This window comes from Erpetoichthys calabaricus, chromosome 8 (genome assembly GCF_900747795.2).
Source record: "Erpetoichthys calabaricus chromosome 8, fErpCal1.3, whole genome shotgun sequence".
Taxonomy (NCBI): domain Eukaryota; kingdom Metazoa; phylum Chordata; class Cladistia; order Polypteriformes; family Polypteridae; genus Erpetoichthys; species Erpetoichthys calabaricus.
In genome coordinates this window covers 139,180,068-139,207,655 of record NC_041401.2, presented here as the reverse complement: position 1 = coordinate 139,207,655, position 27,588 = coordinate 139,180,068, and the positions used below count along the sequence as shown (strand labels likewise).

General features: G+C 38.2%; 1 protein-coding gene across 1 annotated transcript in view; it reads right to left on the bottom strand.

Moving 5' to 3' along the window:
• xrcc5 (X-ray repair complementing defective repair in Chinese hamster cells 5) overlaps window positions 1-27,588 on the bottom strand; it is a 78,260-nt gene that overhangs the window by 23,731 nt on the left and 26,941 nt on the right. Inside the window, exons 7-12 of the mRNA XM_028807538.2 lie at window positions 25,374-25,488; window positions 9,631-9,769; window positions 9,140-9,252; window positions 6,475-6,537; window positions 5,675-5,812; window positions 1,873-1,963 (exon numbers count right to left, since the gene is read on the bottom strand). Coding sequence (XP_028663371.2) covers window positions 1,873-1,963; window positions 5,675-5,812; window positions 6,475-6,537; window positions 9,140-9,252; window positions 9,631-9,769; window positions 25,374-25,488 — 659 coding nt within the window. The remainder of the gene's footprint in view (window positions 1-1,872; window positions 1,964-5,674; window positions 5,813-6,474; window positions 6,538-9,139; window positions 9,253-9,630; window positions 9,770-25,373; window positions 25,489-27,588) is intronic.

The window sequence follows — 27,588 nt, the reverse complement described above, 5'->3', positions numbered from 1 at the left end:
AAAGACAGTATGCTTTGAAGCAGAAGCAGCATCGGGTGCAAACAAGAAACCAAATCTAATTAAAAAATGTGGCTGTGATTAGTTGGGTATATGTAGGTGTTACATGACAAGAAAAAAAAACACAGATACAATGTTATAACAACTAACACTCTTTCTATTAACCCGGAGAGAGACGCATGGAAATCAGTGTCCTTTGTATTTTATGTACATATCAACATACTCATACTTCTGAGAGTTAGGGGAAGCTAATATTGAGAGGAATTGGAAGAAAGATTAAGTATGACTTTTTGTGAAAATTGCCACAGAAGTTCAAGCTCCAGTTAAAACAAACAACTGAAAAAACTGGAGCCTGAAATAAATGTAGCTGTTGTTTCTGTGAGACTGTATAAAGAAATATTTAAGAATTTTTTCACAATAAGGTGATGTGCTTTGGTTTGTTCTTCCTTGCTTGTCAATTTCAGGTGCAGGATTTTAATCACATGCTGGAGGTGTTCTTCGCATTGGTTATGGATTTGAACAAATTTCATTGTTGCAGGAGAAACAAAGCTCAACTTAAGTTCATTTTTTGTGGATACACAAGAAGCAAGCCTTTGGAAACGTCATGAAAAATAAAGTGAAAATGACTAAATAAAAACTATAAATATATTTGCTTTCATTTTATTACTTAATTTTTTTTAAAGAGGATACCAAATTCATTTTCAGACAAAAGAAAATTAAAACAAATCACCTACTAGAAATTACAAATGCACTAGCTTCCTCTGCCAATCTGAAAGCAATATGTAACTCATTTATGGATGTTAGTATTTTATAAAAAAGTATAATAAAGAGTTATGTAAAACATGAAGAGGAAAGCTGACATGCCAATGTAAGTAAAAATTAGCACATTTAGGATTTTTTCCATAGCTCCCTACTTCATCATGTGGATGGAAAAGATACTACACTGCAAGTTGAAGAGCTAATAAAAACCTTTGTTACTATAGTTTTATACTACTGTATGCAGCAGGTATTACATGAATTTGCTATAACGCATGCAAAATAGAATTTTCTCATCTTTGCATTTTTCTGATGTATGGAGCCCCTTAATGATGTTTGGGACAAAGGCACACTTTTCTTTGATTTATCATACTGCTCCACAGTTTAAAACTACAAATTAAACAATTCAGACATGATTAAAGCTCATATTGCAGCCTTTAAATTAAGGGTATTTTAATGTATTTTGGTCACAGTATGCAGATATTACATTTTTACAGACAGCGCCACCACCACCCCCAACCCCCCCCATTTAGGGCACCATAATGTCAGCATTATGGAGAGCACTGTTTTTACAGGAAGGACTGGTACAGATTTGGTAAGAACTAGTACATTTTCCATTCTGTTAGTCCTTCAGGCTAGTAAACATTTAGTGTTAAAGTCTAACACAAAAAATTATTACAATTCAGATGACAGATGCTGTCAAGGAACTACAAAAAAAATAGTAAAGTTAGCAGGGAGAGCTGTGTGACATGGGCAGCAGATGTAAAAAATGTCATGAAATAAACATCAACACATTGAAGGTCAGAGGCATTTGGAACTATAAATAAGGTGGCATTAAAGTGGGGAAACCACATATCTGGTAAGTTAAAGGCTAAAAAATAACTTTTTGAACAAATTCCAGAGCAACAGAAGATACAGGTCAAATAACCTGAACAGAAACATTGTCATGAGCAGCTCAGAGAAAAAGAAGAGAGCAAACTTAAGCAATGTTTTTAAGAAATTAATAAATAAAAGTCATGCATAATAGGTTGATGGACAGCCAGCATGACATACAGTGTATGCCTTGACCAGATAATTCCTCCAGGTATAACACTGATGAAGATGATAATCACAAGTTACCTGACGGAGTATATTTTTTATTGTTTTCAAGGGAGGTAAATGAAAACAGCCTGAGATCCTCCATATATGGCAGTTGTACATATATCAGGCACTAAAAAAAACAGGAGAGAAATGTTAGTAATTTCTAATTGTAACCTGCTGATACTTTATATTTTAAGCAATGTATAAAATACCATGGCTAAAAAATGTAATACTGTGAATTGTGTGGCTCTCCTACAGTGTGGCAAGCACTTTTCTGGCATGGCCAAGTTCACTAAGACAACAAACTAAAAACCAATAAATAAAAAAAAACTGATCTGAATGTTACTGTTCGTGGAAGTATTTCTGTCCTGAAGACAGTGGAATATTTCATCGATAGGATATAAAATGTTCAATGAATGATAAGTTGATCCTGACAACAGTTTAAATCAAATATGACGGCCATTCCATCCATAAGATATCAGCCGTCTGAGAATTTAATGAGGGATTCTATCACCATTTTTAAAACATTAAAACAGGAAATTTTTTATGAACAGTAGTGTTGTATACAGTATATGCAGTACACTTCAGGAAAATTGTTGAAGCTATGCCAAGGCCCACTAAAGCTAAAGAATTTAACACAGATGTTTCCTTTTTGTTAATTACAAGCATGTTTCAAGACTTAAGTAATATAAAAGAAAGTTGTTGAACAATAATAAAAAAACATGGTGATTTGATAAAAGCAGAGTTTGGGTTTTAATGATTAGTGTTGATTTCAATATTGAAAAATATTCCGATGGAACAGCAAAATGTACAGTTAAAAAGTAAGAAGTTGATAAACTTAATTATTAAAGGAAGCTATGCATTGCTAGACAGTGTTTTAGCTGTAAATGAACAGAGCAGGGTAAGCTAAACACACAGAAAGTGAAATACCAAAAGACCTCAATTTAAATTTTTCTTACGTTTTAACATGTGAAGAAGTGTATAACTTCCCAATAGTTAAAGGGGCTATTGAGGAGGTGGTTACTTATCTAGAAATTGTAGAAAGACAAGTTCTCCTGAATCCAAACAAATTGTCAGGACCACAGAACATTTATTCTAGAGTGCTTAAGCAGATTAGAAATTACATATAAAACCTTTGACTCAGATTTTCAAAAAATCTCTGCATACAGACAAACTTTCAACAGAATGGAAGCTTGCAAATGTCCTGTATATGAAAAAAGATATTAAGCTGATTAAAGTAACAAAAGAATAGTATTATTTGCACCTCTCTAATCATAATTATCTTAATTTTTAGAAGGCTTTTGAAAGTGTCACACAGGCAAGGCCCATGGCTAAGCTAAAAAAAAAAAGTGGAAGTTCAAGGCATAATGTGTAAATGAAGCAAAGGATTAAGGTGTGAGATAGTACTTCAGAATCTGATGATGTTAAAAATGGCATCTGACAGGATTACTGCTGGGGCCACTGCTCTTTTTTTTAATATAAATAAATAGCCTTGATAAGAATATGAATAATAAGATGGCAAAGTTTCAGACAGACACCAAACTATGTAGAATGACAAATAATCAAGAATCAGCCAAATCATTACAGATGATTGTACTTGGGCAAATTAAATTTACATAAATCTGAAGTATTACCAGTAGAAATTAAACATGTTAAATTTAAATTCACAATGGGAGGCTTTAAACCTGAAAATACACCTTATGAGAATGGCCTAGGAGTCATAGATAACTCTTCACATTCTATATCCAGAAGCTATTAGGAAGGCTAATAGGAATTAAGAGTACAACTCTGTTTTCAGTTTAAATAAAACCAGATTAAATGTGATATGGTTTGAAGTGTTCAAAATTACGATGGGAATTAGAACAGTGAATCTAAGCTGCTATTTTAAAACGAGTTTTTCAATAAAAACACTGTGATACAGAAGAAAATTTGTTAGATATATTTTTCACAAACATCTGAATTTTATTTTTCAAAAAGGGAAGTATAAATATATGGAATAAATTACAAACTGGTGGGTAGACAGTAGGACTTTAGTGACTTTCAAAACTAGACTGAATGTTATTTTTAAGAAATGAGACTAAGTGGGCAGACAAGGATTTTTTTGTACTGAATGGTGTATTCTAATCACAATTTTCTAATGTTCTATGAATAATTTATAATATTAAATTTATAATAATAAAGGTCATTTCATAAAAAGAAAGAACACAGAAAATCCCATACCTGGAGTTGTGTGTGGCTATGATTTGAAACATGATAAAAAATGTAAGTAATACTTAAGTAATCAAAACAAAGAAAAAGTGAAAATCAGAGATAGTACACAATATCAACACACAAAATTAAGCCATAAGACAGCCACAAAATTCTGGACTATTTCCTCACTGAAGTGCATTCTTTGTGTAAACAGTTTGTAGCAGTAGAGGTTATTATCGACCTCTTGAACCCTCAGGTACCACGCCAAACACCAGGTAAAAGTGCAATACTTTTTCTTTTTATTACAATACTGTGCACTAAGCACCCTCCACTCCACACTACACATACAATAATCAATAATCAAATAATCCAACACCAATCTTCCTCTCCCAGACACTTAGCCACCCTTCCTCCCAGCTCAGCTCAGTGTTCTGGTCCCCCAGAGTCCTTTATATAGTCCATGACCTGGAAGCGTTTCTCTCTTCTGTCCATGTGACCGTGAACACTTTCGGGTTGGATAAAAGCTCCTTTCTTCAACCCGGAAGCACGTCGTTTCTCCTGTTCACGTGACCAGGACGTACTTCCGGGTTATAGGGCACATAGCACTCCCCAAGCCTCCCTACAGCGGCTCCTGGTGGTCCCCAAGGTATCCAGCAGGGCTGTGTATACAAACTACAAGGTCCATAAGGCCCTGCTGGAGTTCGGGGAACCTCCATGCTGTTGGGAGGGCTCCACATGGCAGCCTGGAGGTGTGGGCCGGAATATTTAGCCGGCCATCCATCACAAGTTTCTGATTCATACTGCTTCAGACTGCCTGTTAGTTGGTGAGGTAGCTGTTGTATTCTAGATTATCGTTCTAAGTATGACTTCATCACCTACTCAAACCATTTACGATATTTCATGAATTCAAAAGAAATACAGTAATAAAAAATGATAACTAGAAATTATTAAAAAATTTACTACAAATTAACACATCACAGCCTTTCAAAATGAAGACGATATAAAGTGAGTCTGAACCATCCAGAATAACACCTATTATTTGCATGTTTAAGAATATAAAAAGATCCACATTAAAAAACTGGAAAAACTGTCAAGGAATACAGATTAAATTGATAAGGGGAATGACAATCATTAATTAGATGTTCTTTCTCTCCAAAATAACACTATTGACTTTATTACTCTAAAATATAAGACCTGTACTGTTCAGTCAGGAGTTTGTTCACAAAAACACATAAATTAAACAGACATCTTGTGCATTTTATTGTTCATTTTGAGTACAAGCATTCTCATATAATCATTCAAAATTAAGAATTATTACTTTAAACCATTACTTAATAAACGTCATTATTAGAATATATATATTATTAAATGGACAAGTTCAGCTGCCTGTAATAATGTATAGGACTACTGTATAGGAATCACTGACTTAATTTTAAGTAAAATAAAGATTCCATTCAATTCAAAAGTGGCTAGATTAGTAATCTTACATATTTCTTTATAGGGTATCATGTTCACGGAATGTGAATAAAACTTCAACTGTTGAATTAATGTGACTAAAAGATAACTTGCATATAGTTCACAAGTAATGCTTTGAAAAATGGCGGATGCTGATAGCAAATAACAAATGGACTATCATATCATACTTTCTTACCTCATATTTATCCTTGATAAATGGGAAGGCTGCCCCAACCTGAGGATTGCATCTTCTGTCATAAACATAGCGAACAATAGCTACCATCTCCATCTCATTCAAAGAATGAATCAGTGCTGAGAGTGCTACGGCTGCATGCTGAAAACAAAAACAGACATACAGAATCAAGAATTACTAGCTCATAAGTATACACAAAACTGTGTAATTTATTTGTTTACTTAGCAATAGCAACTGCTACAATCTGTCTTTGAACAGTAACTTTCACAAGCAGTGGGTCATTAAGTTTGACCCATCCTTCACACTGACAACATCAAATAAGCTTGTTTGCCATTTACCAAACACTAACAGACATTTAAAAGGAGCAAAATGATATGTGAAAGTAAAAATTGACAAAGATCAATTTTAGAATTCTAAAAGCTTAATTTTAACTTCAAATGAATGTCAGGTTTAAAGGCACTAACTTTAAAACATGAGGAGGAAAAAAATAAAACAAGTAAATGAGGTCCATTCATGGGCCCTTAAATAATATGCATTGTAGTCCAACTAAAATTATTTATTGTTGCTCAAAGTCAAAAATTAGTTCAAAGTCAAAAATCTTAAAAAGTTTTGTCAGTAATAAGACCATTTCAAAACAAAGTTAAACAATTTTATCTGGACAATTTTTACATACACTAAAAGAAACATGAACATAAATGACATGGGTAAATAGAAATGACAAGGATCATAAAGTCTTCACAACTACAAATAATTAATAATACAGTTTAGATTTTATCTCAATAAAATTTCTGCTGATTTCTAACCTCATCATCCTTTGGTGCAAACACTTTAATCACTTGGTTACCCATGAACTGGTGTCGCAAAACCTGAAAAGAAATACCAAAAGAGAAACCTGTTATATCATTACTCTTACTCCTACATTACTCATTATTTTAATACATAAAATATAGGTTCAGCACAATTAATCACATAAAAAGGGGACAATGTCATTTTCTAAAATCTTAGTAGCTAAGTAAGTAGCCTTACATAAGTCATAGCCTCATTTCTCCCATTTCCCTATCAAACAAATTATAGATCAATTCATTTTTTGCCATACATGTAAATAATAATGACAAAGATGTGCACTGATTTTAACAGTTTCATTATACTGTGGCTGGCATTTATTAGTTAATTCTCACTTATTTTTCCTTACCATAATCCATGGACACACTGAATCAGCCTTGAAGTGACTAGTATAAGACACATGTAGTTGGGGGAATACCCTTTATATATGGTTATTCTTTGTGTGTGTGTGCGTGTATGTATGTTGTATATCTATATATAAGGATGGTATTGTCTATAGCACTATTTTTCATGTTTTGTGCCATTTTTTCTACTTTTAGCTAAGCTATATTTGATTCAGAAAGTATTCAGACCACTTCACTTTCTACATACTTTCTGCAATTTTCCCATCAATCTGCACTCAATGACACATAATAACGAAGTGAAATGAAAATAAGTTTTCAGAAAGGTTTACAAATGTATTAAAATCAAAAACTGAAATCTCTAATTCATGTAAGTATTCAGATCCTTAATTCAGTACTTTGTAGAAGCCCTTTTGGCAACAATTACAGCTTTGAGGCTTCTTGGGTAAGTGTCTACAAGTCTCCACATCTGGATTTGGGCAGTATATCAAATTCTTCCCAGCAGATCCTCACAAGCCCCATTAGATTGGATAGGAAACGCCTATAAACTGCCATCTTCAGGTCTCTCCACAAATGTTCAATGGGGCATTATTTCTGGGTTTGGCTGGGCCACTTAGGGACAGTCAAAGACTTGTCCCAAAGCTACTCCAAAACTTCAGGTCATTGTCATGCTGAAAGGTGAATCGTTGCTCCAGTATGAGGTTGCATGCACTCTGGACTAGGTTTACTTCAAGAAACCTTTTGCAGTTGGCTTCATTCATCCTTCCCTCAATTCTGACCAGTCTCCCCGATCCTTTTATTGTGAAGCACCACTATAGCATGATGCTGCCACCATCATGCTTCACCAAAGGGATGGTATTAGACCGGTGATGAGCAGTGCCTGGTTTCTGCCAAACATAGTGCTTGCAATTGTGACCAAAGAGTTTTATATCATCACACCAGACAATCCTTTTCTTTATGCTCTCATTTAAATTGGCATATGTCTTTTAATCAGGAGTGGTTTCTTTCAAGCCACTTTACCATAAATGCCTCATTTTATGTCCTTCTCAGCAGAGGACGTCTAAATCTCTGTTAGAGTGACCACTAGGTTCATTCTTGCCCAGTTACTCAGTTTGGCTTGACAGCCAAATGTAGCAAGTTCTGGTGGTTCCAAACCTCTTCCATTTCACAAGTATTGAGGCCACTGTGCTCTTGGGAAATGGTTTCATATTCTTGCCCTGATCTGTGCCTCAACACAATTTTATTGCAGAGGTCTACAGGGAGTTCCTTGGACTTCATATTTTGGTTTCTGTCCTAACATGCAGTGTGAATTGTGGAACAGGTGTGTGCTTTTCTAAACTATGTCCAATCAATTAACTTTGCCATCGGTGGATTCCATTCACGTTCTAGACACTTCTCAAGAATAATAAATAAAAAACAAGTTGCACCGACCAAAACTTGGAGTACTATAGCAAAAGGTCTAAATACTTATTTGTCATTATGGGTTATTAAGTGAAGATTGATGATACAAAATGGCAAACTGATCCATTTAAAACTAAACCTACAACACAATAGTGGGTGCAGAAAGTGAAGCAGTCTGAATATCTATCTATCTATTTAAATGTTACAACCATTAACACATCCAGAGAGACTATGGTCTCAAAGAATGGTCTTGGGTATCTGCTTTTGTACCTTATGACCCTACACTTGTTAATAGATGATCTGATGAACCTGGTAGGCATGTTAAGAGGATGAACCTTATAAGAGTTGTTCTATTATGCTTTGACTATCAGGCATGCTCAGCCACTAGGTTACAGCAACAGCTAGCTGCACTGTACAATACACTGTGCATTGGGTTATGCCCACCAAGTTCTGTTTCTTCATGTCAGAAAACAAGTCTAGTATCTACTGTACCGAACTTTGTCATTTACTCGTTTCTCTCATTTTGATTTTTGTTTGTTTGTTTTATAAAAAATATTGTTATCAACTTAGGAATACACAACCACTATTCTTTCTTCTGTATGAGTCATTATCCAATGAGATAAAAAAAAAAAAACATACTGTAGACAGCACTAGTGTGATATCGGGTGAAAATGCATTATGTGTAATTGTTGCACTAAGATTTCCTAATTACAAAAAGTCGAGCATCTGGTTAAATTTTAATAAACTGGCTCTTGAAAGTATGTCACTAGAATCGAAGAAATGTTTCAGATGTATCATTTACATCAACAAGTACAGTAGGAACTTGTTTCTGTTTTGAAGATAAAGCAATATCTTTACATTTTACTTTAGGAGACACCTTTACCTGGCTTTCCTTTGTGAATCCTAGAACAGAGAAACATTTTCCATCTGCTTTATACTTCATCTGCTCTTGATCAACTTTGGAGAAAGGGACAATGTCACTACCATAGCGATAACCTGTTAAACCAATCAAGAAAAAGTTAGGATATTCTGCAGTCTCAGAAATGAACAGCATGAATGTAAAATCTCAAAAATACCCAGATGGACTGGTATAAAACAGAGGATTAAAGTGCTTCAAACAAGCACATTTCATTTGCTAAATTTCTATGGTCATAGTGATTAAGTAAACTTTGGGTTTTTAGGAATCACACAAAAAAAACTGAGAAGTCACTAGTTTGGATGCTACAAATTTGGAGGTACCTGAAGTAGTAAACTAAATGACTGACTTGTAAATCTGAATATTTTATACATACACAATTTCATCAGTCATTGAAAAATTTAGCTATAGTAAGGTAGTTTGACAGCTACCCCATCTGGCACTTTAGTCACATTTACCTTGAATGGTGTTGTCTTTTTGGATCTCAGTTTCATTATCGTCATTAAGGCAGTAGACCGTCTCTTTACGCACATCCTCTTTACGAAGCGTCTGAGCTTCCACCATAGACCATGTTTTCTTTACTTTCTCTTCTGTTACCTATTTAAAAATGAAAAGATACATGTTAGCAAAACATATGTGGTAGCATTGCTATACCATGACAATGCCACTAAGCAACATATTTCTTTTTTGCTGTTATTTAGTTTTACTGAAAATATAAACATTGAGCAAAGGTTTACCTCACTGCTTGATTAAATAGGACATTTTTCCTTTACCGTATTATTTTTGTTTATAGTAAATGGGGCACATAAACTGCCCAGGAGCACCATCTTATGCTGAAGAAGGATTGAGAAATTATTCTAAATTATAATCATACAGGATCACTCTCCCTACCACAGATTCGCCTGTTGCAGAGGACTGAATTTCTCTTTAATAGGAGAGAAAATATCACTATGCAACACGTACATTGGGTGGTTCATAGTGTAGACAAATGGATCTGACTCATCACATCAGAATAAGCCAAGTTACTTCAGCTTTAAAAACATGGCTTTATCACTAAATAATACAGGAATGTAAAAATACTTCAGTTTTCAAGAATCTACACAGACCCGATGCTAACAACCAAACTAACAAAATGAAGTGATGCTGGACACATTTTTTGAAAGTTATTACGTCAGGTTTACAAACAGTGAGGCAGTGCAGTGCAATGGTTAACACTGTTGTCTCACAGCTCCAAGACACTGGGTTGGAATCCCAGTCAAGTCACTGTCTGTATTTTTGCCATGTATTCTAGTTTATTCTCACATTTCAAAGACAAAGAGCTTGGATTGAATTTTAAAGTTTAAATATTTTTAAAGCCAATAAATTAAGAGAAACCTGAACCTGTAAGGCACTTTCTATTTTTGTTTATGAGAAACAAAGCCAGCTGCTGTGGTGAATGTTTACAAGATCCAGCATACAATTGTGATACATTAAACACTATAGATTCAAGAGCAGTTGGAAGCAGCTGGTATTGGAAGTGACAAGACCCAATCAATGCTGCAATAAATTAAAGGGATGAGCTGATCCACAATGATATCCTCTCATTTTCATATGCGGTGTACATAATTCTCTCTAGCCATTTATTTATACTATACAGAGATATTACCATAGCACAAAGAGATGCAGAAGGTAATAGAACGCTTTAAATCCATATTACTAACCGAGAATGCTAAACCGGATGGACGCAGGGACATCCGGCCATGGGCCGTAGCCGCAAAAAGACGTACTGCGCAGGCGCAAGAAAGGGCCACGAGAGGCGGATGAGGGGCCGCGAGAGGCGGACAAGACCACAGAAAAAAGGAGTGAGCAAAGAAAAAAGAGGACAAAGAAATGAGACGCCGCAAGCACAGAAAAAAGGAAAAGGCAAAGAAAAAAGTAGTCAAAGGCAGGCACCGCACGAAACCCATTGCACACGAAACTAGCACACAAAAAAAAGAAGACGCTCGCGCACAACAGCAAGGCTCCCCCCCCCCTACAGGCACCGGACGGGATACACACCAAGAGGGGGATTTAACAAGCCCCTGGAACACAAAACGAAAGAAGACGCTCGCGCAACAACAATCCTCACCCACACCCCCACCCCCACCCCCCATCAATAAGAAGTGACACCCAAAGCCACATATCTAAAGGAAACGTCCATATTAAACATACGTCATCTCAAAACCTTCACACTAGGCAGCATAGGTGGATCTCCTTAAAATAAAGCACTATTAACCGTTCAACTGGAGAAAAGGCTCCATATTAACAGTGAGTGCGATCCTCCTTATTACTTATACATATTTCGCACGCTGAGGAACAAACAAGTCATGCATACACGGTCACGGGTACAAAACGATTCGGATCGGATAACGGGACCAAACACACGAACACGAATGAAACCAAAAAAATACACGGCGGCGCATACAACGCGCTTCGGAAAATACGTGAGAAAAAATGTCTCGGATCAAAAAACGCAAAGCTCAAGTAACCCCGTTACAGAGACGTGCCCAAATGGACAGACACATTGAACGTAGACGCATACAGCGCGCGTCTCAAAGTGCTGCATCGAAACAAGCACGATTTCAAAAGAAAGAGCTCGCGTCTCAGACATACAAAAAAGGGAGCAAAGCAACGCGCATATGACCGGCCAGAAAACAAGCAAGCAGGACTCCAAAAGCGGAAAGCTCAACTGACCGACATACAAAAACGGACAAGGCACGATACAAACAATGCACGACGTAGAGTGAAACGGACTTTGCGCAAAGCGGAGGCGGATCAATTAAAAATCAAAAATAGCGCGTCACAAATAATGGACATGCAACAACGCGGCACTCAAACACCACAAGCAAAACATGCCCGTCGCAGACATCAACGCCAGACGTCTGCTAAACGCTTACGCCAGTTGGCTGACAACGCTTTCAATAATGAGTCCACTATTGAGGAAAATTCATTGGGATTAATGAATGTCATTTGCAATCATTGTCATTCACTTAACTTCACAGAAGAAACAACTGGCAATACAAATAATGAATTTACACGTTGTTGTCAAAAGGGGCAGATTAGACTGCCTCCTTTACATTCATATCCTGAATATCTACAGAAGCTTCTAACTAACGATGTGCCTGAAAATAAAAACTTTATGAACTGCATTAGATCCTACAATAGTTCATTTGCTTTTGCATCTACCAGAGTACATATCAGGCCACCAAAAGGCAATGGCCCATACTGCTTTCGCATATGTGGTTAACACAACGCACTATATTATGTCCAAAAAATATTAATGTTAATCACATTAATAACCAGGGGCCTCATGTATAAACGGTGCGTACGCACAGAAATGTTGCGTACGAACCTTTCCACGCTCAAATCGCGATGTATAAAACCTGAACTTGGCGTAAAGCCACGCACATTTCCACGGTAACTCATACCTTGGCGTACGCAATTTCTCCACTCGGTTTTGCAGACTGGCGGCACCCAGCGTCAAAGCAGTGCTACTGTTCCTGTGTGATCACCCTTTCTTTCTTAGATCCACATTCCTGATGCGGCTTTATAAATACACTGAAACTAACTGCATATTGTTTATTAGTGTAATGCATCTGATTGTAATTAACCTGCAGCAATATAATGGTCCAGGAAATAGCCATAGTATTCCAAATACCATAACTGCTTTAGCGTTGTAACTCTCACTGCATCTTCTTCTTCTTTCAGCTGCTTCCGTTAGGTGTTGCCACAGCAGATCATCTTTTTCCATATTACTCTCACTGCACCACTCGGAGTATTTATATCACTGTATCTGAGTGGGAAATCACAGCAGCAGCTGATTGGAAAGAGAATTATCGGTACACAGCATGAAGCAGACGCTGCCTGAGCCAAGGCAAAACGCTTCAGAGACTTACCTATACGGACTTCGCGGTTTAGAAAACGTTTCATCCCAAGAACTATAAATGCACTCAATCAGTCCATCAAGTGCTCCTTGTAGAACTGTTTGATCTTATAAGTACAATTACCTCACTGTAAACTTGCACTACAGTTATAATATTGCACAACCTGCGCCACTTTATGAAGCGTGTATTTACATATGATGATATCATTTTTAAGATGAAATGCAGCAAAATATGTTGATTATATTATACAGCTAAAATTTTAACTTCATTTAAATAATCTGTATTGTTAATAATTAAACATGTGAGTACACGGTGCCGCAGCGCTAGCTAGTTCAGGGATTGTTCCTGCATTGCGTTGTATTCTTGCGCTGACGCGACACTGGAAAGATAGACGGATAGAATAATTAAACATGTACTACGAAGATATTTCAATGCTCCTTAAACGTTTTGAAGAATCGGCGTTCTAAGCTTACAGATGGCTTCACGTCTATTACAGAGCTGATTGTGTGGCGATTGGGCATTTGGAGAAAGAAAAGTTAGAACAGGAATTGGAGGTTAGTATGTTTGAAAGAGACAGTACTTCTGTAATAAATTATTTAATCAAAGGTCACGCATGGCGCAGCAAGCCTCTTGTGTGAGATATAAACAATCACTGCGCCACCGTGTTCCCATGTTTAATAACATGCTTTCATTCCTGTCATCATGAAAATGATATCACGTATACATCTCAGTATTTTAATTATTCAGAGAGCTGTAATATCACGAATGTAATGGATTCTGTGTCCTGTCGGAAAAAGAGAAAGAACGGAAGCACGTAGTGATTCACACACATAGAGCACATTGAAGATCAAATACAGAACAAAGCATTTAATGTGCTACTTGAGAAACTAGTAAAATAAACGATTTTAAGATGAAGTTTGTGATGTTCTACTTTAATGGCAAAATAAACTACGTGATTAAAGTGGAAATTTCGAGATTAAAGTTGACATTTCGTGCTTTTTTCCCCACTGTGTGCCTTTTTTTTGTCTGTACCCTAATAAGCTTTCATATGACACTCAGACGGTGGGCTACGACTCGCTTTTTCACGGCGACTTTGATATGTGATTTCTTTTTTATTTCGGGCACTGTGCGACTGTGTGAAGTTGAGCCTTCGAGTTTCTCCGACACTCTGTCACTCGATCAGCTTCCTTTTGTTGATTATACCACTGTTTAAACCAACAAATAGTACGTTTTTCCTTTGCCTCCACTTGGTATTCGCTGAAATTCTTATATTTTCTCCCGTGCTTTTCCCATTGTCTTTTCACAGAAGGCTATTTATATTGATTTGCATATTCAAAGAGGCGTAATTCTGGGAGGAGTTGGGGCGGGACAGAAGGCGCGTGCACGTGCGTTACTTTTCACGCAAATCAGGATTTATGTAGTAGAAGAACGTGAAAGTATGCGTGTGCACAGATTCCTGCATCTGGATTTTTCTGTGCGTACGCACAATCCCGCTTTTGTGCTTACGCCATGTTATAGTGTGAGTTCTACGCATGGCGTTATACATGAGGCCCCAGATCATTTCATTACTTCCTGGAGAGACACGGCTCTTTCTAAGCTCTGACAAAGTTGACTCTGACGACAATGAACATCTGAATTTCCCCTTAGAATATTTGAACACTATTAATCCGGACGGATGACCACAACACAACCTTACCCTTAAAAACGGAACAATAATCATGCTATTAAGAAACCTTAACACTAAACAGGGTTTATGCAATGGCACACGGTTAGTCGTCAACACCATAACACACGATGTTATTCAAGCAACAGTTCTTTCAGATTCACATGCTAACAATACTGTTCTCATTCTTGGAATTGACCTTACGAGTCCTGACCTAGAATTACCTTTTACATTGAAACACCGACAGTTCCCCATTAAACCTGCATTTGCCATGACCATCAACAAATCACAAGGACAAACCATGGACAAGGTTGGCATCTACCTCTCTGAACCCGTTTTTGGACATGGACAACTTTATGTTGCCTTCTCATGTGTTCGACGTTCATCTCACGTTAAAGTTAAAGTTAAAAATGATCCATGCCAAGGAAGACTCATTCAAAGACAAGACACCATCTTTACTACTAATGTTGTATACAGAGAAATATTCCAATAAAACATTACTCTATGCCAAACACTCTATTTTGTATTTATATAGGCATCATCCAAACCTGCACACTATTCTATATCTAATTCATACATCTCACTCTTTGTCATGCCCCAACGCCAGGGGTTGGCGAGCGAAGCGAGCAGGGGGCGGAGCCCCCTAGTAACAAACTAACACATAACGTGGAGGGGTTTGCGTGTCCCAATGATCCTAGGAGCTCTGTTGTCGGGGGCTTTATGCCCCTGGTAGGGTAACCCAAGGCAAACTAGTCGTAGGTGAGGGACAAAACAAAGAGCAGTTCAGAAAACCTCCTATGATGATTAAGAAATTTGGATGCCGTTTTCCCTCACCCAGACGCGGGTCACCAGGGACCCCTCTGGAGCCATGCCTGGAGGTGGGCTCGATGGCGAGCGCCTGGTGGCCAGGCCTGCACCCATGCAACACAAGGGTCATGCACAGCCCTTCCCATGGGCTCACCGCCTGAAGGAGGGGCCAAGGAGGTTGGGTGCGGTGTGAGTCGGATGGTAGCCGAAAGGCGGGGACCTTGGCAGTCCGATCCTTGGCTACAGTAGCTGGCTCTTGGGATGTGGAATGTCACATCTCTGAAGGGGAAGGAGCCTGAGCTAGTGCGTGAGGTTGAGAGGTTCCGGCTAGATATAGTCAGGTTCACCTCAACACACAGCGTGGACTCTGGAACCATTCTCCTTGAGAGGGGCTGGACTCTCTACCACTCTGGAGCTGCCCCCGGTGAGAGGCACCAAGCGGGAGTGGGAATACTTATTGCCCCCCGACTTGGAGCCTTTTCATTGGGGCTCACCCCGGTAGACGAGAGGGTAGCCTCCCTCCGCCTTCAGGTGGGGGGATGGGTCCTAACTGTTGTTTGCGCGTATGTGCCGAACAGCAGTCTGGAGTACCCACCCTTTTTGGAGTCCCTGGAGGGGGTGCTAGAGGGCTCACCTGTTGGGGACTCACTCGTTCTGCTGGCAGACTTCAATGCTCACGTGGGCAATGACAGTGAGACCTGGAAGGGTGTGATTGGGAGGAATGGCTCTCCCGATCTGAACCCAAGTGGTGTTTTGTTATTGGACTTCTGTGCTCGTCACGGATTGTCAGGCATTGGGGTGTCCATATGTGCACCTGGCACCAGGACACCCTAGGCCTCAGTTCGATGATCGACTTCATGGTTGTGTTGTCGGACTTGCGGCCACACGTCCTGGACACTCGGGCGAAGAGGGGGCGGAGCTGTCAACTGATCACCACCTGGTGGTGAGTTGGCTTTGATGGTGGGAGAGGATGCCGGTCGGGCCTGGTTGGCCCAAACGTATTGCAAGGGTCTGCTGGGAACATCTGGCAGAGTCCCCTGTCAGAAGTAGCTTCAACTCCCACCTTCGGCAGAACTTTGACCACGTCCCGAGGGAGGTGGGGGACATTGAGTCCGAATGGGCCATGTTCCGTGCCTCTATTGTTGAGGCGGCTGACCAGAGCTGTGGCTGTCAAGCTGAAGAAGGAGTCCTACAGGGCCCTTTTGTCCTGTAGGACTTAGAAGGCAGCTAATAGGTACCGGCAGGTCAAACAGAATGCGGCTTCGGTGGTTGCTGAGGCAAAAACTTGGGTGTGGGAGGAGTTTGGGGAAGCCATGGAGAACGACTTCCAGACGGCTTCAAGGGGATTCTGGTCCACCATCCGGCTTCTCAGAAGGGGGAAGCGGTGCAGTGTCAACACTGTGTATGGTGGGGATGGTGCACTGCTGACCTCGACCTGGGACATTGTGGGTTGGTGGGGGGGAGTACTTCGAAGACCTCCTCAATCCCACTAACATGCCTTCCAATGAGGAAGCAGAGCCTTGAGACTCGGAGGTGGGCTCTCCCCTCTCTGGGACTGAGGTCATCGAGGTGGTCAAAAATTCCTTGGTGGCAGGGCCCCGGAGGTGGATGAGATATGCCCAGAGATCCTCCAGGCTCTGGATGTTGTAGGACTGTCTTGGTTGACACGCCTCTGCAACATCGCATGGACATCAGGGACAGTGTCTCTGGATTGGCAGACCAGGGTGGTGGTCCCCCTCTTTAAGAAAGGGGACCGGAGGGTGTGTTCCAACTACAGAGGGATCACACTCCTCAGCCTCCCTGGATTCAGGAGGAACAGTGTGGTTTTCCCAGTCTACATGTGTTTTGTGGACTTGAAAAAAGCGTTCGACCGTGTCCCTCGGGGAATCCTGTGGGGGGTGCTCCAGGAGTCTGGGGTACCGGTCCCCCTGATAAGGGCTGTTCAGGTCCCTGTACAACCGGTGTCAGAGCTTGATCTGCATTGCCGGCATTAAGTCAAACCCATTTCTGGTGAGAGTTGGATACTCCACCAGGGCTGCCCTTTGTCACCGATTCTGTTCATAACTTTTACGGACAGAATTTCTAGGTGCAGCCAGGGTGTTGAGGGGGTCCAGGTTGGTGGGCTCAGGATTGGGTCACTGCTTTTTGCAGATTATGTTGTCCTGTTTGCTTAATCAGGCCGTGATCTTCAGCTCTTACTGGATTGGTTTGCAGCCAAGTGTGAAGCGGCTGAGATGGGAATCAGCACCTCCAAATCCGAGACAATGGTCCTCAGATGGAAAAAGGTGGAGTGCCCTCTCAGGGTTTCAGGCAAGATCCTGCCCCAAGTGGAGGAGTTCAAGTATCTCGGGGTCTTGTTCACGAGTGAGGGAAGAATGGAGTGGGAGATCGACAGGCGGATCAGTGTGGCGTCTGCAGTGATGCAGGCTCTGCATCGGTCTGTCGTGGTGAAAAAGGAGCTGAGCTGAAAGGCAAAGCTCTCAATTTACCGGTTGATCTACATTCCTACCCTCACCTATGGTCATGAGCTGTGGGTAGTGACCGAAACAACAAGATCGCGAATACAAGCAGATGAAATGAGTTTCCTCCACAGGGTGTCTGGGCTTTCCCTTAAAGATAGGGTGAGAAACTTGGTCATCCAGGAGGAGCTTAGAGTAGAGCCACTGCTCCTCCGCATCAAGAGGAGTCAGATGGGGTGGCTCGGGCATCTGATCAGGATGCCTCCTGGATGCATCCCTGGGGCCTCATGTATAAACGGTGCGTACGCACAGAAATGTTGCGTACGAACCTTTCCACGCTCAAATCGCGATGTATAAAACCTAAACTTGGCATAAAGCCATGCACATTTCCACGGTAACTCATACCTTGGCGTACGCAATTTCTCCGCTCGGTTTTGCAGACTGGCGGCATCCAGCGTCAAAGCAGTGCTACTGTTCCTGTGTGGTTACTCTTTCTTAGATCCACATCCACGGCGGCGGCTTTATCAAATACACTGAAATTAACCGCATATCGTTCATAAATTTAATGCATCTGATTGTAATTAACCTGTAACAATATAATGGTCCACAGAATGGTCAAACTACTGTTCCTGTGTGCTCATCCTTTCTTTCTTAGACCCACATTCCTGACGCGGCTTTATAAATACACTGAAATTAACTGCATATTGTTTATTAGTGTAATGCATCTGATTGTAATTAACCTGTAGTAATATAATGGGCCAGGGAATAGCCATAGTATTCCAAATACCATAACTGCTTTAGCGTTGTTACGCTCACTGCATCTTCTTCTTCTTTTTGCTGTTCCCGTTAAGGGTTGCCACTGCGGATCATCTTTTTCCATATTACTCTCACTGCACCACTCGGAGTATTTATATCACTGTATCTGAGTGTGAATCACAGCAGCAGATGATCGGAAAGAGAATTATCGGTATACAGTTTCAAGTACACACTACCTCAACCACGGCAAAAAGCGTCAAAGCCTTTCCTGTACGGACCTCGCGTTTCAGAAACAGTTTCATCCCAAGAACTATAAACGCACTCAATCAGTCCATCAAGTGCTCCTTGTAGAACTGTTTGTACTTATAAGTACAATCACCTCACTGTAAACTTGCACTACAGTTATAATATTGCACAACCTGCGCTACTTTATAAAGCGCGTATGATGACAATATCATTTTTAAGATGAAATGCAGCAAAATATGTTGCTTATAGTATACAGATAAAACTTTAACTTCATTTAAATAATCTGTATTGTTAATAATTAAACATGTGAGGACACGGTGCCGCAGCGTATAGCTAGTTCAAGGATAGCTCCTGCCTTGCGCTGTATTCTTGCTGGTGCTGACGCGACACTGGAAGGATAGACGAATAGAATAATTAAACATGTACTACAAAGATATTTCAATGTTCCTTAAAAGTTTTGAAGAATCGGCGTTCTAAGCTTACAAATGGCTTAACGTCTATTTCAGAGCTGATTGTGTGGTGATTGGAGAAAGAAAAGTATGGACAGGAATTGGAGGTTAGTATGTTTGAAAGAGACAGTACTTCTGTAATAAATTATTTCATCGAAGGTCACACATGGTGCAGCAAGCCTCTTGCGTGAGATATGAACAATCACTGCGCCATCGTGTTCTCATGTTTAATAACATGCTTTCATTCCTATCATCAGGGCCGGATTTATATGAAAAGAGGCCCTAGGCTATTCCACTTATGAGGCCCTTTCACCTTCCATTTTTAAGTTTGTAAATTACATGAGAGATAATAAAATTTTGCTAACAATTTGAATGTAGACCCCTCTTGATCTTGAGGCCCTAGGATGAAGCCTAGTTAGCCTATAGGAAAATCCGACCCTGCCTATCATCATGAAAATGATATCACGTATACATCTCAGTATTTTAATTATTCAGAGAGCTGTAATATCTCGAATGTAATGCATTCTGTGTCCTGTCGGAGAAAGAGAAAGAACAGAAGCACGTAGTGATTCACACACATAGAGCACATAGAAGATCAAATACAGAACAAAGCATTTAACGTGCTACTTGAGAAACTAGTAAAATAAACGATTTTAAGATGAAGTTTATGATGTTCTACTTTAATGGCAAAATAAACTACGTGATTAAAGTGGAAATTTCGAGATTAAAGTTGACATTTCGTGCTTTTTTCCCACTGTGTGCCTATGTTTTTTGTTTGTACCCTAATATGCTTTCATATGACACTCAGACGGTGGGCTACGACTCGCCTTTTCACAGCGACTTTGATATGTGATTTCTTTTTTATTTTGGGCACTGTGCGACTTTGTGAATTTGATCTTTCGAGTTTCTCCGACACTCTGTCACTCGATCAACTTTCTTTTGTTGATTATACCACTGTTTAAACCAACAAATAGTATGTTTTTCCTTTGCCTCCACTTGGTATTCGCTGAAATTCTTATATTTTCCCCTATGCTTTTCCCATTGTCTTTTCACAGAAGGCTATTTATATTGATTTGCATATTCAAAGAGGCGTAATTCTGGGAGAAGTTGGGGCGGGACAGAAGGCGCGTGCACGTGCGTTACTTTTCACGCTGATCGGGATTTATGTAGTGGAACATGAAAGTATGCGTGCGCACAGATTCCTGCATCTGGATTTTTCTGTGCGTATGCACAATCCCGCTTTTGTGCTTACGCCATGTTATAGTGTGAGTTCTACGCACGGCGTTATACATGAGGCCCCTGGTGAGGTGTTCCGGGCACGTCTAACCGGGAGGAGGGACCAGGGAAGACCCAGGACATGCTGGAGGGACTATGGGATTCCCCCGGAAGAGCTCGTAGAAGTGGCCAGGGAGAGGGAAGTCTGGGCATCTCTGCTCAAGCCGCTGCCCCTGCGACCCGATCTTGGATAAGCGGAAGAGGATGGATAGATGGATGGATGGATGGATGGATAACATCCTGGAGTTCTTTCTAAATGTCTATTTTTACTTCACTTGAATTTCCATGCTGACTCTAAAGTCATCTTAGAACCAGATACACCATACGTTTATTTCTGAACTGGAGTTAAAGTAATTCATTTTAGTTGTTAAGATTCTTACTGCTATGTTTTAAGTTAATTGAGGAGTAGAAATAAAAAGATTTAACAGTCTTACAATAAAACATTACAACAATTAATTCTGTTTGACAAAAAAAAGTTACAGGGGTTGGAGTTATCTCAATCCTCAGCCCATTATGGATTTAGAGAAACAAACACAGAAGAAAATAAAAACATCTTTTATTTAAACACAGTGCAGCACACACAAAGATGAAACCTACCAGTCATGTGTGAGTCTAAATTAAAATGTATAAATACTTTAACCAGTAGTGATGCTTCAATCAGGTTTTCTCAAGGCTGATACCAATCACCGATTTCATGATACTTGATCAGTCAATTCCAATAACAATTCCAATTTTGTTTTTCTTTCTTTGTCTCTTTAAAAAACTTTTACACTAAGCTCCTGCATAACCAGACATATACAGTAGAAGCTTTATGTATTAAAGTGTTAAGTTTAGTATTTTTATCTTTTAACTATAGACCACAGGTGTTGACTGTTAATTTTTTATTAACAAAATGAAATTCTGTAGGCTTATTGTTCAGTAACCATAAAAATACTAAAATAAATAAAAATTCCTCAAAATAAATACTTTAACAAATAAAATATGTACAAAAATATATATCCATATCCAAATAGATATCCATAATACATATGGAATAAAAGAAAATAAAATGCTTCTCCTAACTATAGACTGTAATGTTGTTTAATTCTTTCTGTAATCTAGTCTAAATTAAAAAAGCAGTTTTCACCATTTATCCAACAACAAAAAATGATTTTTTTGTTTTAATCATTTTTAATCATAAATTGCAGTACAGTGCAATGGAATTTAATTATATAGTACAATGTCCATAGTACTGTGTAGTACAGTGTCCATTTTAACTCAAAAGGTGTGAAATCAATAAAGGTTTTCTTGCTGTTTCTCTGATTTCACAGGATGACTTCTCCAAGTCCTTCATCTCAATTTATTACTCCATTTCCTTTAAGGTAAAAGTTAATATTCCAATCGTCTTTTGCTGATTAAAAACAAGTCTTGATTTGCACTGATTCAACTACCAAAACAACTTGCATAAAGGAGCACTACAACTAAATTTCAGTAAAGCACAGAAAAGCAGGGGCTGAAAAGATCGTTTTTGTAATTGGCTAATTTACCAATCACCGATGAAGTCTTTTTTAGTGAAAATCGGCTGATCGATAGGAGCATCCCTATCAAAGAGTAAACATGGCTGCATGCTTTTACTGTTCCCCGCTTCTTTACTTCCAGGCTTTAATTTTTCTCTGAAGACAACATCCACCCCATTATATGCCTGGATACCATTATTTTCCAGTATCATAAACTACCTCTCATCCCTAATCTTAACTAGCTTTGGAAGTGGATCCACTTCTGGAACTCTCTCTAGAACTATGGTTGGCAATATATGGTTTGCATATAATAAATACATTTTGCATAATTAACATTAAAACAAAATGCTAGATTGTAAGGAAGGCAATATGTGTAAGAAGATTAAGAATCCTCTGTGCAACTTGGTTTTGAATCATGTAGTTCTAAAATTTACTTTCATTATTAATGTATGTCTTGGTTTAAAATGTGATATTTATTCATCATTATGTTTTGAATTTACAGTGACGATAGTTAAGCCAGTGGCACATGGAACTTCATTGTCCAAGTTTATGGGTACTCTCTAGAAATCATTTTAAAAGAGCATTTGTTTAGGTCTTCTGGTTATAAACTTTTGGTTAAGAATTTTAGATTTTGATTTTTGGTTCTCATTTTGTCTAAAATGCCCAATTGTTTTTCTTTTTGGTATCAACCCCTGCTTGTTCTGATGATGTTTCATCTTGCAAGTTATGTCACTGTCTTTATCTAGTGCCAAGTTTTCACCCTATGGCTGTACACCTGTATTTAAAGATGACAGTGCTACTTCAGGCATCCTTTAATTAACATAGATATAAATCTAATAACTCAGTAAATATTAACATATATCACCATAACATTAAACATTTCGAATTAGATTTATAAATTAGCTAGTAGTTTCAGAAGTAGCAGAAACAACACTATAGACATCTGCAATCACAGGTGACAAGTTTCCATATAAATAGAATGTGAAGTATTGTATTACTGAATTGCAAAACTAAACATAGTATCTAAATATATATTAAGTAATTTTGTACTGTTAGTCACATAAAAATTTCAAATATATACAGTTATATATCATTACATCAAAAGTGTATAATAACCAGAAACTACAGTCATTCAAGTATAAAACTTGACAGTTAGGAAGTAGGCCGGCTGGCTATACATGCATATCAGTACAAATATAAGTATTAAGAAAAATGAACTGATATATAGTAACAGTCTGTTCATTGAACCTTTTGATTTTAAAAATGTAGCCTTCTATCAAACTTTGAACAACTGGTTTACTACAGTTTAGATATATGAAGAAAGTTATTTGATACTTTTTTTTAAGTGAATGTTGCAGTTACGAAAACTTAGTCTACAATGTTTTTAATTATTAGCCAAAAGCACATAATACACACGCATCTTTGTAGTCTTCCCAAGTACACCTCATTGCAACCTGCACGACAAATCAGGGCTGAATATTTGGAGTGGCCCTGAATGTTGGTGTCTAGCAATCACAGTATCAGTCATTCTCACAGCTGATGCTGCATTCAGAACAGAAAAACAATCAGGAAAACAAACTATCTATAGAAGGCAATAACAACACCTCCAAGAAATTTACTGATGTCCATGTACACCGGTGAAAAATTCCAGACGTAGACAGCAAGCCCCAGAGAAGATGAATAAGAGAAGGGGAAAGTTAAGGATTCAGATTAGTGGCATAAGTCGTACCCCTACCTCTACCATCTTCAAACCAAAAGCAAAGCAGCTTGCCACTCCTTTATATTTTAGTCAGATGACCAATTAATTGCGTTGCCAAAAGCTCATGTAAGGTTAGATTAAAGATAAGAGGTTTTCCAGAAATTTATGGAGAACAAGTCAGAAGATTTACAATGAGATGCTAAGATTAGTTTAAGAAAGATGTTAACTAGAAAGAATAACCTGCATTGGATAGAAGTCAGGGTAAGAGAAGAAATACATGAGACAAAAGGGGAATATTAACAGAGAAAATATTGGCTAGGCAATGATATATCCGTAATTCTAGCAGGAACACCTCATCCTCAAATTTGTCACGAATCAATGTGGAATGCTTAATGGATGGTCTCTTCCACAGATGGCCACACTTTTATGGAGGGAGGTTTAGAAAATAAAGACAGTGGAAGAAAGGAACAACTGCCTTTCGGCATAAGGAGTTTAAATGGAAGGAGAATGGCCTTTGCCCAGTTAATTTTATAGCCTAACTAAATAAACCAAGGATGAGAGAGAGAGAGAGAGAGAGAGAGAGAGAGAGAGAGAGAGAGAGAGAGAGAGAGAGAGAGATAGATAGATAGATAGATAGATAGATAGATAGATTTCTTTATTAATTCCAAAGGGGAAATTCACTCATATATGGCCATTACCAAGAAAGACCAAATATCATCAGCAAATAAAAACATTTTATGGTTTGAGCCATAACACACAATAGGGTTCATGAACTCATGACTGGAACAGCCGTAGCAAGGGGCTGAACTGACACAAGCAAAGAAACTTCCATTATAAAATGCCACGGCTGGCTATGTATTTTTTAAAATTTATACAAAACACTTCACTTTACAGCACAATTCATGTAGCAAATGCATATAGACCATGTTTGTGCAGAAATAACTTCCACTTGAAAAATACCAAATTTATTCAATCATAAGCTCGTACTCCTGGCTCACCATATATGCCTCCAAGAAAAATAGTGAAATAACTGGAAAAGTCCAATAAAGACGGAAAGGCCTTTCCTGTGAATATGAAATTTGAAGTGATAAAGCGCATGTGACTGGTTTTATTAAATAGTATTCCATTAAGGGAAACTGTTTTATTATAGATTGTATTGATGGATAAAAACTTAAACTAATTTGGGCAATTTTCTTGCATTTGGGTTTATTTAAGAAAAAATGGGAGTCATTTGTTGAGGTCAGGTAAAACATTAATATTTTTTTCAATTAAATTATTGGTAACTAGGTGTTTGTGTTCATCTTATGAAGGGGTTTTCAGGAACAGATTAGTTTCACAAGGTGAGAGAAGCCAGTATGTGTTAACTAAAAGTTAGACCATGTGAATACTATTAATAGAAAGACCTGATGTAAATTTAAAATGCTGAAATAAGTAAAAGAAAATGCTTACTGCTTTGTATCCAACAATTCGAATAGAAAGAGAGCTGCCAATTGTAAGCTGACATGGCCAGGCCATGGGCTTCTTCTCAATATTCTTGAAAAGCGTTAATTTTTCCAGTGACTCACTGCAGATAAAAATAGAAAAAATATAAGTAATTGGGATAGACCTGCAAAAGAACAAGTATTAACTCTGGCCAGGATAATGTAGGGGGTACATTAGAATAGAGGTTTCTCAAATCAGAGGTCATTCAGTCTGTCAAGTCCCTTAGGTTACATAATAGCCAAGCTGTCCCAGTATCTCATCTATTAAAAGTTGTCCAAGATTCACCTTCAACTACTGTGCATGAATTGCTTCAGTTTACTGTGTAAAGGAGTGCCTACTGGCTTTAATATGAAATGCACTTTACCTTTAACTTCTACAGGTGTTCTCAAGTACATGATTTGCCAATTAATGGAAAAAATTCTGATGGATCAATCTTATTGCTGTTTTTGAGGCTTTTGAATACCTGAATTGGGTTTGCACACAGCCCTCTTTGCTCATTAATAAATAACTTTAATTCCTTTAGCCTGTCAGAAGAGGACATGTACTTTAGTCTCACTGTGTACATGGTAATAAAATAATTTGAATAAAAGCAGTGTGTGGCTTTTAAAGATATTCTGTGCATAATTTTTCTTATATTCATTTTTAATTGTCATTAATAAGATACAAACGCAGGGGGAAAACTGCATAGAGAAAGGGCAAAATATAATGAAATCAACAAAAGAGAGTTATATTACTAAATATAGAATAAATACTTCTAAATGTCTTATAAATGTAAAAATCATGCTGCTGTGCTTTTCTAAATGTAGAATAAGAGTAAAAAATACCAGCTAATTAAATGAGATCAGTGCTATCAGGTGTTGTCACAGATTAGGAATTTGGTTGGAACAAAAATCTGCAGTCACAGTGGGTCCCCAGGACCGAGGTTGGGAAACACTGGCTTAACCACAGGAAATATAAATTATATCTAGATTTACCAAACACCATTACCCCAGCTATGTAATTTATCTTAATCAGTGATCATTTGCATTTTGCAGTGACTTTTACATCTTTAAAATAAAGTAAGTTGCTCCTAGTTAAAAAAGAGTGTACTATGGGTTTAAATGGTGTCAAGAAGAAAGCTATCATTTAAAAAAACACGCTGTGCCTTGTTATACAGACTTCACTGTTTTTCTCGCTTTTTCACTTCGTGTTACTAGTAATCACATGTATCCATCCATCCATTATCCAACCCACTGAATCCGAACACAGGGTCACAGGGGTCTGCTGGAGCCAATCCCAGACCAACACAGGGCACAAGGCAGGAACCAATCCCGGGCAGGGAGACAACCCACCGCAGGTAATCACATGTAAATAAAGGTAAACACTAATGGAAAGCTTTGAAATCTGACCAAAAGCACTATGATTTTTAACAAAATCCATATAAAATTAGTAAAGTTGTGTATATTTATTTTTCGCATGGCATATTTTGGTGGTGCCTCAGTTTTATAATTCAGTGTATTTTACTATTAGAAAATATAATACAAATTTAATTTGTAAGAGAATTATACTTAACTGGTGTACTAGATTATCTGCCTATAGTTCTTGTTTTATCACACTACCTATTCATCCCCTGCAGTTTCACTTCCCTGCCACCATCAACTATTAAACAAAACACTGTTTCAATTATATTTATGCATTTTTTTAACTTGGCCATCTTGTTTTTTTTTTCTCAAAATATCACACAAGAATCAGTATTTATTTCTGGTATTTTAATATGTTACAGCTAGCATTTACTGTATGTGCAGTACATACTTATTCTTGACATACAATACTAATATTTTAACTTTATCATGTTTTTTTTTATATAATTCCATATTAATTTCCAAACTTTGTTTCCACAGTTACAGTATCATAGTATATCATGTATCATAGTATAATAAAAAAATTAAAAATACATTTATTTAAATAAAAATATAAATGTAAGAATGTACAGTAATCCCTCGCTACTTCGCGGTTCACTTTTTGCGGATTCATGACTTCGCGGGTTTTTAAATACAAGTGATTGCCCGCCTATCACGGAAGTTATGTTCCAGACCCATCAGCAACAGGAGAAAATCCGCGATATAGAAAGACCATATAAATAAACATTTTTATAGTTTAAGCCTTAAAATACCCATCCCACATGCTTTAAACACATGTAAAC